The following is a 15,512-nucleotide window of genomic DNA, read 5'->3' as shown; positions in this document are numbered from 1 at the left end:
ACCAGGTTGGATGTCGGGACTACAAGCCCCAAGAGGCACAGTGCGGCTACAATGCCCCACCGGAAGGAGGGTCGCCGGGGTGGGAGGAGGAGCCACAAAAGGGATTGTGGGAGAAAGCCTTCTTCCTTTCCTCTGGCGGCAGCCATCAGGTAGGGCGGCGGGGTGGTGTTTGTGTGTCTATCCGTCGCGAATCGCGCTAGTCTTCAGCCATCCGACCCCGGCGACCCTACGGCCTCGGAGTTTCTGCCTCGCACGAGCGCCTAGTGAGGATACGGGGTGGAGAGGGTACGAATACGCCGCCGTCCGGGAGGCTTGAGAGACGCAATGGCGGCAGGATCCGAGCTGGGCCGGGGACTGAAGGAGGCGTGGGATGGAAGCGTGGCCTCGGCTTGCCTCTCATCAGGCCGCCCGGGTGGGACGAAGCTCTCCTGGTCTTACTCGCGGTGGCGGTTATAACCCTGCTGCCAGTTCTGGCGGCCTCCGGGAGTATGGAATAGTCAGTCCCGCCCAGCCGGCCCTGCGCCTTGCTGCCTCTGCAGAGCCCTTCTCATTCCCGGTGGACGGTGGGGCTCCAGGAAGGATGGAGAGGCCGTAGTCAATGTCCTTGACAGCGATCGCTCTTTCGATTTGCTTCTTCCTCTCAAAAGGTGAGCCAAGATGGGTGCATACAAGTACATCCAGGAGCTATGGAGGAAGAAGCAGTCCGACGTGATGCGCTTTCTTCTGAGGGTCCGCTGTTGGCAATACCGCCAGCTCTCTGCGCTGCACAGGGCTCCCCGCCCCACCCGGCCTGATAAAGCTCGAAGACTGGGATACAAGGCTAAGCAAGGTGCGTGAGGTCACGATGTGGGTGGTCTATAACACTCCCAGAAAAGTCGGCGGGCCTCAGTTTGGAAGTGCCCCCCCCCCCAAAAAACCTGCCTGATTTAGCTATGCTAAATGTGATATAGGTTACAGATATACTTTAGTCTACATAGTCTATCTTTGTAATTAAAAGGAAGCATTGGAAAGTCTTAACTTAGTCTAACGTATTGGTGGTTGGGTTGTTTTGTTTGTTTGTGTAGGCTATGTCATTTACAGGATTCGTGTCCGCCGTGGTGGTCGTAAACGCCCAGTTCCTAAGGGTGCAACTTACGGCAAGCCTGTCCACCATGGTGTTAACCAGCTGAAATTTGCCCGAAGCCTTCAGTCTGTTGCTGAGGTGAGTTGTTGGGAGTATCGATTGTCTTGACAACCCATTAGGAATGGTGGGCTAGGAAGAAACGGGGAAGCCGGTGGAGTTTCCCTCGGTATAAGGTGGGGATGGAGTTGTTTTGTACTTAGTCACTATCGGTACTCATTGTTACTGTTTTGCTTGAGGATGTGCGGAAAGGGGTTTGGGTTTCTGGACTAGTTTCTACAGACCCTATGCTTTTGGAAGACTGTAAAATTTTGGGCCATTCTGTTTTATTTACATTGCTAATATTCTGTGATCAGTTACTCTTAGGTTGATAAATGGTTGTAGGAGCCCCCTTTCCACAAGCTAGAACTTTTTTTTTCATTTGTTGAATTAATGTATAGGGTTATGGGCTTGATCCCTATTGCTGAAGGGGACTAGGACAGCACTCAATTTCATGTCTGGTTTTTAGGGAGAAAAAAAGTTATGTGCTTTTGTCTACATGTCTGTCATTTAAGCTAGTCTAATTCTTAAGGTGTGTGGGGACCTGGCCTGCTTCAGTCTCATGACCCAGAGTTAGAAGGATTTTTGTCTAGTTTACAGGAAACTGACTGGTCTTTCTCTGCATATTTTAGGAGAGAGCTGGGCGCCATTGTGGGGCTTTGAGAGTCCTGAATTCCTACTGGGTTGGTGAAGATTCCACATATAAATTTTTTGAGGTTATCCTCATTGATCCGTTCCATAAAGCTATCAGAAGAAATCCTGACACCCAGTGGATCACCAAACCAGTCCACAAACACAGAGAAATGCGTGGGCTGACATCTGCTGGCCGAAAGAGCCGTGGCCTTGGAAAGGGCCACAAGTTCCACCACACTATTGGTGGTTCCCGCCGTGCAGCCTGGAGAAGGCGCAATACTCTCCAGCTCCACCGTTACCGCTAATACACGTGATATTTGTAAAATTCATATCCAATAAACAATTTAGGACAGTCATTTCTGCTTAAAGGTGTTATTTGTTAAAACTAGTCTACAGATTGTCATGAGTGTTCTGTGAAAATGTAGAAGTTAAGTGCAATAATTGAAAACTGCAGGTGATGGCATATCTTGTTTCTGATGTACTTTGCATTATCTGCTTATGAGATTAAGTGTATATAGTGTTTGTGCCAAGTGGTGTTCTGTGTGTAAGACCCTGTAAGAGGTAAAAAGTCCTGAAACTGACCCTGGATGTGTTGGTGCATGAGATAGAATCTACAGCTTTACGATGGCATCTTTTGGTTCACTGAAGTGGCTGCTTGGGAGTTTGATGAGTACAAACTTTATAGAGTTGGATTTTGCTTAGAAATGTGTAGGAAGAGAGGGTTTCAAAACCTGTTTTGTGCATAGAAAAGTGAGATCAACTATAACCCACATTTTGAGAATTGAATCCAGTGTTATTTTCAGAAGACCAGGTAAATTTGTTGGAAGAGGTTTCACTTTCTGTTGGATCTAGAGTATGGATTTGGAGATGAAGGTTGAACATTGGATGTAGTAGGGCTTATTTAGGGCAGATTATTTCCATTAGATTTGTAAACTTGGTTGTGGTTGCAAGTTAATATCAACCAAGCAAATATAAGTTTGATTAAGCTTGCAGACATTAAGCTTTTCTAGCAGCTGGTGTGTGCAGAGGCAGATGGCTCTCTGGTTCCAGGACTACCTACAATATAGAGAAATTTTCTCTATTCCAGTCAATTCATCATGGGTAAGAATAGTCCATTTTGGTAGTGTTATTTCATCGTTTACAATCTACCTATGGGTAGTGGCTGGTAACTGCCTGGATGTTGACATTTCACAAAGGCCATACTTAACCACACTTTTATTTCTATTTGTGCGATGCCTTGGAGTAGTTTCCCAAAGTGATTTTGAGTGTGGAAGAAATGGTATTGTCCCCGAACAGCTGGCTTGGTCTCAAAATCTAATTGATGCTTTTATTAAATTGGTTTTCCTTTGGAGATTTTAAAAGGATGATTTGATTTCCAGAAAATACTAGACTCAAAATCTTGATAGCTAAAATTCTTTTCTATTCAGCAAAACAAGTCACTGTATAGAGGTTGTTCAAATCAACTAAAGTAATAAATGTCTTAAACAAGTGGACCTATGTTATCTTTTATGTTAAAGCAAATGAGGAACTTGGAAAGGATAGCTAATTGTAGAAATGACAGGCATAATTCGAGAGAACATGTAATAGTATCCTAAGAATTAGGAAACTGCTTGGGCCTGGTACTGTGGCTCAGTTCAGTCCTTAGCACTGGTAAGATTTCCTGCTAACGCCAGTCAGTGGTCACAGAAACTTGCCTTTGTCTTTGCCACCTTAAAGATCAGTCTACAGGGCAGCTAGAGGAGTCCTGTTAAATTGATCCTGGCCTTTTTGTGCTGGAAGCTAAAAGCTACAGCAAATAAGCATTTTCACGAAGCTAAGCCTGTCATTTTAACTCCTGCCTTCCCTTGTATAGGTTCAGGGAGCATAACAAGTATCCATCAACATTGTCAGGAAAAAGGATTTCCTGGTTGGAAAAGAACTTGCTGTGTCGATCAAACCATCCTGGAACTTGATCGACCTACCTCTGCCTCTACACTCTTGGTTTCTTTGAGACAGTATTGGGTTAAGATTTTATGTGAGTATACTTATCTTGAGACACACCAGAAGAGGTCATCTGATCCCATTACAGCTGGTTTTGAGCCACCATGTGGTTACTAGGAATTGAACTCAGGACCTCTGGAAGAGTAGTTGGTGCTCTTTAACTGTTGAGCCATCTCTCCAGTCTAGAAATGCAGTTCTTTATGTTCAGCCATTGAGACATCTCTAGCCCAAGACAGTATAACTCAGGTTGGCCTTCAGTACTGATATTTCAAGCATGCCCAGCTTACATGGTACTTGATCTCAACTCAATAGGTATGTATGCTGTTCCTGTTTTACAATAAAGAATATAAGTGGTGTATTCAAAACGACAAATTATAGCTCAGGATAGTATACACCTTTTACCCTCACACTTGACGGGAGGATCAGTAGTACAGTGTCTTAGAAAAGGCTGTGGGTAGTAGGCATTGCATTAAGTCTGCCTTCAGGCAGTGGTGGCATACAATTTTAATCCCAGCAGAGGCCAATTGATCTCTGAGCTCAAGGCCAGTCTGATCTACAGAATGAGTTCCAGGACAACCAGGGCTATACACAGCCTGTCTCAAAAATAGATAGATAGGATAGAAGTAAGTACCTTTACTGGGTACAAATCTTTTATTCTCAGGAATGCCTCCCAGGTTATTGCCCTGGAGGCAATTGGTGTAATCAATTTTATTTAGATTTTGAGATAGCAACAGACCTTAAACTGATGTTCCACCTTCTGAGTATAGAAACTCAAGTGTTTGTCACCATATCTGCTAACTTACCAAGTTTACATGATCCTAGGGATGGAATTTAGTACCTTGAGTGTACTGGACAAACACTACCCTATAAGAAATACTTTGCTCCACAATGGAGGAACTAGAGAAAGCACCCAAGGAACTAAAGGGATCTGCAACCCTATAGGTGGAACAACAGTATGAACTAAGCAGTACCCCGGAGCTCTTGTCTCTAGCTGCATATGTATCAAAAGATGGCCTAATAGGCCATCACTTGAAAGAGAGATCTATTGGACTTGCAAACTTTATATGCCCCAGTACAGGGGAACGCCAGGGCCAAAAAGGGGGAGTGGGTGGGTAGGGGGGTGGGGGTGGGTATGGGGGACTTTTGGTATAGCATTGGAAATGTAAATGAGCTAAATACCTAATAAAAAATGGAAAAAAAAATGCTTTGCTGTTAAGACTGCCGTCATATGGGTCCCAAACTGGCCTCAAATTAGCAGCAGTTCAGTATTGGTGGGATTATGTGCATCACACCTGGTTCAGGAGATATTAAATGTATTACTTATTGTTTATTCTTTCTGAAATGGTAGGATATTATTAAGTCCTTTGCTTATTTTTAGAACCTTATTAGTCCAGTGTTAGGAAGGCTGGCCAGTTAGAAGATTTTAATTATTGGCCTGCAGTGAGCTCTGATAAGTTCAATTTCTGCATAGGAGTATGCTACAAATAGAGGGTTAGTAGGAAACACTGCTTCCTTTAAAAATAACTCACACTGGTCCTAGTGTGCGTCTATAATGCCAGCATTTGGGAGGCTGAAATAAGATTGCTATGGATTCCAGCCTAGCCTGGACTATGTAGCAATACCCTAGCTCAATAGTCTTACACTTCCCCCAGAAAAACCCACAGCAACAAATCTACTCCCAAGATATATAGTTGGTCTATGCTTTAGGCTTCACAAAGCCCTCAGTGCATGCTGCTGCTGCTGGGTGTGGTGGTGCATGTCCTTAATCTCAGCACTCAGAAGTTAAAAGCAGGTGGAATTCTGAGTTTGAAGTCAACCTGCATGGTCTACAGAGTGAGTTCCAAGATAGCCAGAACTACACAGAGAATAACTAAAACATTTAGAAAAGATCATCATCTGTATTTCTTGATCCCTAGTTCAAATCTGAAGGACAAATCTGTTGCAAATTAATTCATCACTGGTAACACACCCATCATTAATAGCACAATGAAAATCTCAATATTCTCTTTTTTTTTTTTTTTTTTTTTTTTTTTTTTTTTTTTTTTTTTTTTTTGATTTTTTGAGACAGGGTTTCTCTGTATATCCCTGGCTGCCCTGGAACTCACTCTGTAGACTCAGAAATCCGCCTGCCTCTGCCTCCCAAGTGCTGGGATTATGGGATTAAAGGCATGGGCTACCATGCCCGGCTTTTTTCCCATTTTCGAATATAAGCGTTCTCTAATTTGTTAATGCTTAGATGTCTGTATTTTTTTTTTTTTCTTTTTAGCTCAGGCAGAGTCTTGCTATTGCTCCAGAACTATGCCCTCCTGTGGACCTGTCACCATGCTACCCATTCTGATGTCCATTTACTCACCCTCTGAAACTAATCAAGCTCCTCAAATGACTTCTTTTATAAGTTGTCTGGTCATGGTGTCTCTTCACAGCAATAGGCCAGTTACTAGGGCAATAATGGTCCTCTTAACTTTTGTCCACAGTCAAGAACCTGAAACCTGTTAACATGTTGGTTTACAGAACAAACAGGATAAAGGTTTCACTTGACTTTGACATGGGGAAATTTCCATGGCCTAATGTGATCTAAGGGTCTTGTAAGTGGAGAACAGGCAGAAAGCCTGAGCGATGGCGTTGTGACGTCTCAGTCCAGCTGCACCAGTTTTGCAGACAGCCAGAGACCACAGAATCACATTTAGAGGCTTTCCCCAGGTGCTCACAGGAAACAGTCCTGCCTACATCTGGATTCCAGTTCAATAAGATGTGCCCCGGGCCCGGCGTGGTGACGCACATCTTTAATCCCAGAGGCAGGCAGATTTCTGAGTTTGAGACCAGCCTGGTCTACAAAGTGAGTTCCAGGACAGCCAGGGCTATACAGAGAAACCCTGTCTTGAAAAACCAAAAAGAAAAAAATAAAAGTGCCTTGGACCCCCAGCCTACAAGTACTGTGATTTCATAAATCTGTATTTTGTTAAACCACAGTTTGTGGTGATTTATTGAAAAAAAATGAAAATAGAGTTCTATATTGCTCTGCTAACTTCTACATCTATCATTTCATTTCTTTCCACACACTCCAACAAACTGTCCCAACTGTAAGCCACAGTGATCCCCACAGTGATAAAGGGATTGCCACTCAGGGACATTTGACAATATTTACAGATTGTTGTCTATCACACTGGATGGAAGTTTAGCTCCTAAAGTCCAGTAAGTAGAAGCTGGTGGATACTACTAAACCCCCTGGAACGCTTCTGACCTCGTACAGCCCTGTAATCCTAGCAACTCAGGAGGTTGAGGCAGGGGGACCCCAAGTTCCAGGCCAGTCTGCGCTACATAATGAGATCCTGTTTAATAAGAACAAGAAAAAGTTGCAAACATCTTAATGCATACACAGTAGCTACCCCCAATGAATAACTGTAACCCAAAGCCAGTAATACTGTTTGGGGAACCCTTTCATCATCTGTATGTAGAAACGCTTTCTTTTCTCACACAGAAAACTAGAATATCTCATTTTCCTCACCCTCAAACACACCCCTCCAATTAGCTGAAGCCGAACGTGAAGCAGATAGCATTCTGATATTCTGTAGTGAGGAGCAATGGCAGTTTATGCAGCTGTCTCCTCTGATATTGGCCAATTAAAAGAATTGCCTGGTTACTTGAGTGATGTCAGCATATTGTAGCTCCCTTTGGAGGTTTTGTTTTTACTGCAAATGTCTTAACAATTTAAGTTCCAGCTTGAACTTTTATTTGTGCTGAGTTGAGCCCTTTACATGGGCTCATTCTACACTGAGCATTTACAGCGCTGGCACTTCTGGGCAGGCATCCAGCACTCCTCGGTCAGCAGGAACAGTTTCAGCTCAATTTCTAAAGCAAAAGAAAGGGATCTGGTTGACCTACAAGGAACAATATTGAAAGAATTAGTGTTAATTGCAGTGGTGATTATTCATAATTTGCCTATCTTCCTGAGAAAAATAAAACCTTCAGAGTAGTTTTCCTCCTTCAGTGAAAGCATCCACTCTCTTATCTTTTTAATGTTTTAAAAATAATGTTTACTGGGGGAAGGGTGTGCCGTGGGTTGCAAGAAGCTCAGAAGAAAACTTGCAGAAGTCTGTTCTCTCCTTCCCCCATATGGGTCCTGGGGACCAAATCAAGTGGTCAGCCTTGGTGGCAAGCTGAACCCTTTACCCATTGAACCACCTTGTTGGCCCAATACTTCCATTCTTGCTCTCTTGTAAAAATAAAATTCTTTCAGATTATATTAGAAGACTTGCTAACTAACAGGTTTTTTCATTAATTTATTTATTCGCTTTATATACTCATTGAAGCCCCCCTCCCTCCTCTCAGTCACTCTCTCACTCTCCTTCCCCCCCTCCCCCTCCCTCTCCCCTTCTCCATAGAGAAGAGGAGGCCCCACCCCCTCCAAACACACAGGTACCAACGCTCCCTGGCACAGGCACCAAACCTCCCTGGCACATCAAGTCACATCAGAACTAAGGGAATCCTCTCCCACTGAGGCTAGACAAAGCAGCCCAGCTATGGGAAAGGGATCCAAAGGCAGGCAACAGAGTCTGAGTCAGAGACAGCCCTGCTCCAATTGTTAGGAGAGCCATATGAAAACCAAGATGAACATCTACCACATATGTGTAAGGAACCTAGGTCCAGCCCAAGCTTGCTCTTTGCTTGGTGGTTCACTCTCCATGAACCCCATAGACCCAGGTTAACTCTGTAGGCCTTTTTGTGTTGCCCTTGACCATGCAAGCTCCCTCAGTCCTTCCCCTCACTCTTCCACCAGACTCCCTGAATTCTGCCTAATTCTGCATCTATTTCCATCAGCTGCAGGATGAAGCCTCTCAGATGACAGTTATGCTACATTCCTGTCTCCAAACATAGAAGACTATCATTAATAGTGTCAGGGGTTGGCTCTCTCTCATAAGGTAGGCCTCAAGTTGGGCCAAACATTGGTTGGCCATCCCCTCAATCCTTGCTCCATCTTGATCCCTGCACATCTTGTAGGCAGAGCACATTTTGGATCAAAGGTTTTGTGGGTAGATTTGTGTCCCCCTCCCTCCACTGGAAGTTCTGCCTGGCTACAGGAGGTACTCATTTCATCCTGTATATCTCCCACTGCTAGGATTCTCAGCTAGGATCACCCCCATATCCTTCCAGAAGCCTCCCCCATCCCAGGTTTCCAGCTTGTCCCAGAGAGGCCCCTACACTGAACTAACAGGAATTTTTTTTATCTATAAACAATAGCTTAAAGGATAGTAAGTGAGGTTATTCAGTAGGACCTTCCAACCCAATTCACCTATCTCCTCGTTGTACCTTTAAAGCAATCTTAAGGATTCCCCAGTTCTAAAATGTAGTTTGCACACACAGAGTAATGGTCTGGGTGATGATAGCTTTCCAAGAGCCCAGAAGCTTTCCTCACACGCCAGTCCATAAGCCAGCAATGAACCTGGCTTCTCTTTTCCTTATTTGACCTCCAGGACTTTGTGGTGTCTCTACTTGTTTGCTATTGCTGCTTTAGCTCTTTACCAAAAATCTAGTGGCCTGACAACACAAATCTATAATACTTGTAATCTTAGTACTGAGGAGGCAGAGCCAAGGGGATAGCCATAAGGTTGAGGCCAGCCTGGTCTACATAGTGAGCTACAGGTCAGCCACAGTTATGTAGCAAGAGCTTACTTCACAACAAAACAGAAAGGAAGGAGTGTCCTAACCTCATAGATAGAAATGCATTTTGGATTGGACAATGAATATCGCCACCCCATGAAGTATCTTAGCCAGGTGATTTTTTATTAGGAATTGTCCTATAGTTTTATACAATATTCTTTAAATATTTTATTTTTAAAAATTAAAGATGCAATTCTTAATTTTATGTATATGGATGGATTTTTTTTGCCTACATGTAGGTCTGTGCACTACAGGCCTGCAGTACCAGAGAAAATCAGAAGATGGCGTCTGATATTCAAGAACTGGAGTTACAGATGGTTATTAAGCACTATCTGGTACTGAGAATTGAACTCAGGTCTTCTGGAAAAGTAGCCAGTGCTCTTAAGCTCTAAACTATCTCTCCAGATTTCACTTTTAACTATGTGTGTGCAGGGGTGGGGGGCGGGTGCTGTATGTGCACATGAATATAGGTGCCTGAGGTGTCTAGAAGAGAAGAATGTCTCAGAATACAAAGAATTGGAGTTTTATCTGAAATATTCACTGACTCTCAACTCCACACAGTATGACCTCAGAACCTTAGAAAAAGCCAAGAAAAAACAAACAAACAGTTGAAGGAGAGAAGTAAAGCTCTTCAAGACCTCTAATTGGAAATAGAAGGGAAAAAAAGATCCCACAAACTGATGGAATTCTGGAAAGAGAAAATCTAGATAAGTGAACAGGAACTACAGATGCAAGCACCACCAAGGAATACAAAAGATGGAACAGAGAACCTCAGGCATTGAAGATAATTGATACATAGGTCAAAAAATGTTAACTCTAAAGTCTTCCTGACATAAAACATCCAGGAAACCTGAAACACTATGAAAAGACCAAAACTAAGATTAATAGAACTAGAAGAAGATTACCAGCTCAAAGGCCCAGAAAATACTTTTAACAATGTCATAGAAGAAAACTTTTCTAACCAAAAGAAGGAAATGCCTATAAATGTACAAGAAGCTTACACAACACCAAATAGACTGACCCAAAAAAGAAAGTTCCCTTGCTATATAATAATCAAAACACTAGGGCTGGAGAGATGGCTCAGAGGTTAAGAGCACTGTGTGCTCTTCCAGAGGTCCTGAGTTCAATTCCCAGAAACCACATGGTGGCTCACAACCATCTATAATGAAATCTGGTGCCCTCTTCTGGCCTGCAGGATACATGCAGGTAGAACACTGTATACATAATCAATCAATCAATCAATTAATCAATCAAAACACTAAACATACAGAGCAAAGAAAGAATACTAAAAGCTGCAAGGGAGCCGGGCGTAGTGGCGCACGCCTTTAATCCCAGCGCTTGGGAGGCAGAGGCAGGCAGATTTCTGAGTTCGAGGCCAGCCTGGTCTACAAACTGAGTTCCAGGACAGCCAGGGCTACACAGAGAAACCCTGTCTCGAAAAACAAACAAACAAACAAACAAACAAAAAAGCTGCAAGGGAAAAAGGCCAAGTAACATATAAAGGAAGACCTATGAAGCACACTTGACTTCTCAACAGAGACTAGGTCAGAAGGGCCTGGGAAGATGTGTTGCAGAGTGTAAGAGACCACAGATGCCAGGCTAGACTACTGTACACAGCAAAATTTTCAATCACCATAGATGGAAGAAATAAGATATTCCATGATAGTCAAATTTAAACAATATCTACCCACAAATCCAGCCCTACAAAAGGTGTTAGAAGAAAAACTCTAGCCAAAGGAGGTTAATTATACCCATGAAAACACAGGCAATAGATAAATAATCTCACACCAGCAAAACCAAAAGAAAGGAAACAAAGTGGGTGCACACACCACCACTACCACTAACAACAACAACATAATAGGAATCAATAACAATGGACTCAATTCCTCAGTAAAAAAGACATAGACTTACAGAATGGATGTGAAAACAGGATCCATCCTTCTGATGGAAACAGGAAACACACCTCACATCACTCAGAGTAAAGGGTTGGAAAAAGATTTTCCAAGCAAATAGACCTAAGAAACAAGCTGGTGTAGTCATATAATATCTAAAACTTCAAACTAAAATTAATCAAAAGAAACAGGAAGGGACACTTCATATCATCAAAGGATAGATCCACCAAGATGCTCTTTCCATTCCTAACATCTATGCCACAAATGCAAGGGCTCAAGTCACACATTTATCCTCACACATTGATAGTGGGAGACTTCAATACCCAACTCTCAGCAGTGGACAGATCATCCAAACAAAAACTAAACAGAGAAATACTGGAGGTAAGAGACATTGTGAACCAAGTTGTCTTAACAGATATTTACAGGACATTTCACCCAAACACAAATAATGCATCTTCTCAGCACCTCACAGAACATTCTCCAAAACTGACCACATACTCAGTCACAAAGCAAGTCTCAAAATACACAATAAAGTTGAAATAACCCCTTGCATCTTGTCAGACCACCACACATTAAAATTGGATTTACACAGCAGAGACAATTTAGAGCCTACAAACTCATGGAAACTGAACAACTCTCTACTGAATGACTGTTAAGCTAAGGCAGAAATAAGAAAAGAAATTAAAGACTTCCTAGAATTCAATGAAAAGGAATGAACAACATACCCAAACTTATGGGACACAATAGAAGTAGTGCATAGCACTAAGTGCTCACATAACTGGAATTTGAAAGTTGGGCAGTGGTGGTACACACCTTTAATCTCAATACTCTAGAGGCAGAGTCTGGTAGATTTCTGTGAGCTTGAGTCCGTGCCTGCTCTACAAAGCAAGTTCCAGGACAGCCAGAGCTACACAGAAGGGGTAGGGAAAGGGGAGGAGGGGGAGGAAGAAGAGGAGATCGAGGAGGACGGTTAGAGGAAGAAGAGAAGAAAGGAAAATAAATTAGAGAGATTTCATACTAGCACTAGGACCCCCCCCCCCAAAAAAAATGTAAGAAAGCCCAAGAGGAGTAGACAGTAGGAAATAATCAAACTGAGGGCTGAAATCAATGAAATAGAAACAAAGAGACCAATGCTAAGAATCAATGAAACAAAGAGTTGGTTCACTTAGAAAATCAACAAGATAAACAAACCTTTATTCAAACTAATTAGAAGAGAGAGAGAGAGAGAGAGAGAGAGAGCATCCAAATCAACAAGATCAGAAACAAAAAGGGGGACATAATAACAGGTACTGAAGAAAACTAGAGAATTGTAAGTGCATACTTCAAAATCTTGTAGTCCACAAAATTGGAAAATCTAAAAAAATGGTTAATTTTCTTGATAGATAACACTTATCTAATGTTAAATCAAGATCAGATAAACAATTGAAATAGAGCTGTAGTCATTAAAAGTTTCCCAACCCCAAAGAAGAGAAGAGAAGAGAAGAGAAGAGAAGAGAAGAGAAGAGAAGAGAAGAGAAGAGAAAAGAAAAAAAAGAAGAGAAGAGAAAGGAGGCAAGGAACAGCACAGAATTCTATCAGACTGAAAGAACTAATGCCAATACTCCTGAAATTATTTCACAAAATAGAAACAGAAATAACATTACTAAATTCATTTTATGAATCCTTAGTCACTCTGATAACAAAACCACACAAAGATTCAACAAAGAAAAAGAATATTCAATAAAACTGTCACAAACCGAATCCAAGAATACATCAAGATCATCTACCATGGTCTGTTGCGGCCGCCAGCAGCTCGCAACATGAACGGTTCGACTGAGAAGGTTACTCGAGCTGTAAGAGAGGAATCTAGACGGGGCGAAAGAAGAAACGGAGCCAAGACAAATTCATTCTGATCAAAGCTCAAATTTTATTGTTGGGACACTAGTTATAAAGGAAGGGGGAGGGGACCCGATTCCCGCCGAATAATCTCTGGTCCAGTAGAAAGGTGCACATGTGTGGCTCCGCAGGTTCTAGCAGTGGGCGTGGCAGAGCAAATGAGCGGGAAGCTCCACCCCTGAGCAAGCAGGTTTCAGGCTGGGGGAGGGGAGACTACATTTCCTCCCTTTTATTAACAAAACTTAAAAAAAAAAAAGAAAAAGCTGGCCTGAGGGGGGCGGGGAAATTATCTATGCTCAATAGTTCTGCCTGGAATCTAGTGCTAAAGAAAAAACCTGCTTCACTGGGATTCTTTAACTTTTCTTATGGTAAACTGTATCTGGCTTAAGACTGTCATTTCTTAGTAAACAACTAACTGAAAGGCCTGGAGCTGCAGGCTCTGACTTTAAGATGCTAATTAGTACTTGGTAGGTAACTTTCTAGTTGACCTCCGCATTTTTGGATGATAGGTGGGAAACAGGGAGAAGGGGTTCGGCCGGCTCTGTAGTACAAAGCCAATTGGCTTTTTTATTTGGGTGGGAGGCAGTGAAGGGCTTGCCCTTTCAATAGTACGTCTCCAATCTCTCTCCCCCCTATTAATTAAGTTAAATAAGGCAGCGCTTAACTGAGGTGATCAAATGATTTTCTCATCCGTAGATGAGTGGGCTTTTAACCTTGGCTTGGGTGGACATGGACCCGATTCCTCCCGTGGGTACTGATAAGACCCACACCTGTGGCTCTTGATACCTTTTGGGGAGGTGAGGCAGAGCCGAAAAATATTTTTCATTTTTAGCCAAAATTTGGTACCAACCTCTTTCAAACCGGGTTTATCTCACAGGAAACTCAGAAATGGTCAAGCTGGACCTTCCCCTGCAGTGACTCTGCACCAAGCGATGCCCATACTGAATTTGTACGATCACAAACCAGTATGCACAGTTCTGAGTGCTGTGCAGCTCCTAAAGGAGAATTATCAACCTCAGAATTAGCAAAGCCTAAGCAAGAATTATGTCGTTAGTAACACCACGATTTGTGGCTAAAATAGGAGCTGGAAGTCGTTCCTCCTCATCCCTGTTTTTTCCACAGCCTTATTGAGCTAAGGACACCTTGCAGTAACAGCAAGGGTGAAAAGCCAGAGGTCAGCTAAGGGGCTAAGCCTGTCTATCAAAATAAAAACCAATCTTTATTAATATAGAAATATCTACTTTTCTAGCCCTCTTGGTAAACCTAATTTTTAACTCAGACTGAAAGCCACGTGCTGGAAATGTCCGTGGAAAGGAGATAACAGCAACCACCTGTGTGCTCTAGGGGGGCGGGGATGCACATCCGCTGGTCCGCTTAGAGAATGTTGATTTACCTGCTTGAAAGACAAAATCTGGACAGTGAGAAAGTAGGAAAGCAGAACTTCTTTCGGGGAAGTCTAGGTACTTTATTCAAATGCAAATTGTAAAGCTGAGGCTAGTCTCCGGCCTCCTGTCGGGAGCTGGCTCAGAGAGTAGCTGGAGAACAGCTTTGGGAGCTTTCGCTCTCAGCTGAATTCTAAGCACAAAAGGAATTTTAGTCTTTAGAATGATACTTACCAGAAGAGTCAGAATCTGTGTTCATCTGACGAATTAATCTCTCTGGCAGCCACCGCGCTCCATCTTCATCTCGTGAAAAAACACAAACTGAGCCCCTACCCCAAATTAGAACTGGATCTGGACCCTTCCATTCATTAGTCAGGGGGTCCTTCCATTTTACCAATGCATAAGAATTAGAAGTAACTGGATGCCAGTGGCGATCCGCTGCAGACTGGCCCTTGATATCGGTGTGCAAGAAATTTAGGACAAATAAGGTGAAGGCAAGGTGGGAGGCCTGATGTCTGCGCAAAGGCGGACATATCCCGCCAAATCTGTCGTTCCCTTATGCGGTTGAATTGCAGCTCGGCAAATTGCGTTAGCATTCTCATAAGCCAATTGCATAACGAAAGGACTTCCCGTGTCCGGATTTCCAAGGATTCTACTAGCTGAAATCAATAGCCTGTCCACAAAATCCTGATATGGTTCATCAGAACTCTGCCGAATGCTAGCTAAACTTCCACCAATCTCTCCTTTGACTGGCAACCTTCCCCAAGCACGGCGTGCGGCCGTTGCAATTTGCGCGTACACTGCAACGGGAAAATCGATCTGATTTGTCTGTCCCTCATATGGACCCTCTCCTAAAAGCATGTTGCTATCCCAGTCTGAATTACCAGCCTGAGCGTTAGAAGCAGCAGTTTTCTTACTGGCGTCTCGCCATTC

The 15,512-nt window shown here is 43.0% G+C and overlaps 1 protein-coding gene across 3 annotated transcripts; it reads left to right on the top strand.

Moving 5' to 3' along the window:
* Positions 1 to 121: 121 nt before the first annotated feature.
* Positions 122 to 3,285, top strand: Rpl15 (ribosomal protein L15). Of its 3 annotated transcripts, none has more exons than NM_025586.3 (4): positions 122 to 149; positions 648 to 829; positions 1,065 to 1,201; positions 1,792 to 3,285. In NM_025586.3, the coding sequence occupies exons 2-4, from the start codon at positions 658 to 660 to the stop codon at positions 2,095 to 2,097; spliced, it is 615 nt and encodes a 204-aa protein (NP_079862.1). In that variant the 5' UTR covers positions 122 to 149; positions 648 to 657; the 3' UTR covers positions 2,098 to 3,285. The 3 variants fall into 3 exon arrangements, with proteins under 3 accessions (NP_079862.1, NP_001346828.1, NP_001346826.1); NM_001359899.1 differs by having other exon boundaries at positions 127 to 263; NM_001359897.1 differs by having other exon boundaries at positions 127 to 285.
* Positions 3,286 to 15,512: the final 12,227 nt, after the last annotated feature.

This window comes from Mus musculus, chromosome 14, assembly GCF_000001635.26.
Source record: "Mus musculus strain C57BL/6J chromosome 14, GRCm38.p6 C57BL/6J".
Lineage (NCBI taxonomy): Eukaryota > Metazoa > Chordata > Mammalia > Rodentia > Muridae > Mus > Mus musculus.
The sequence above is the reverse complement of the archived record's forward strand: the minus strand, read 5'-3'. Positions and strand labels throughout refer to the sequence as shown.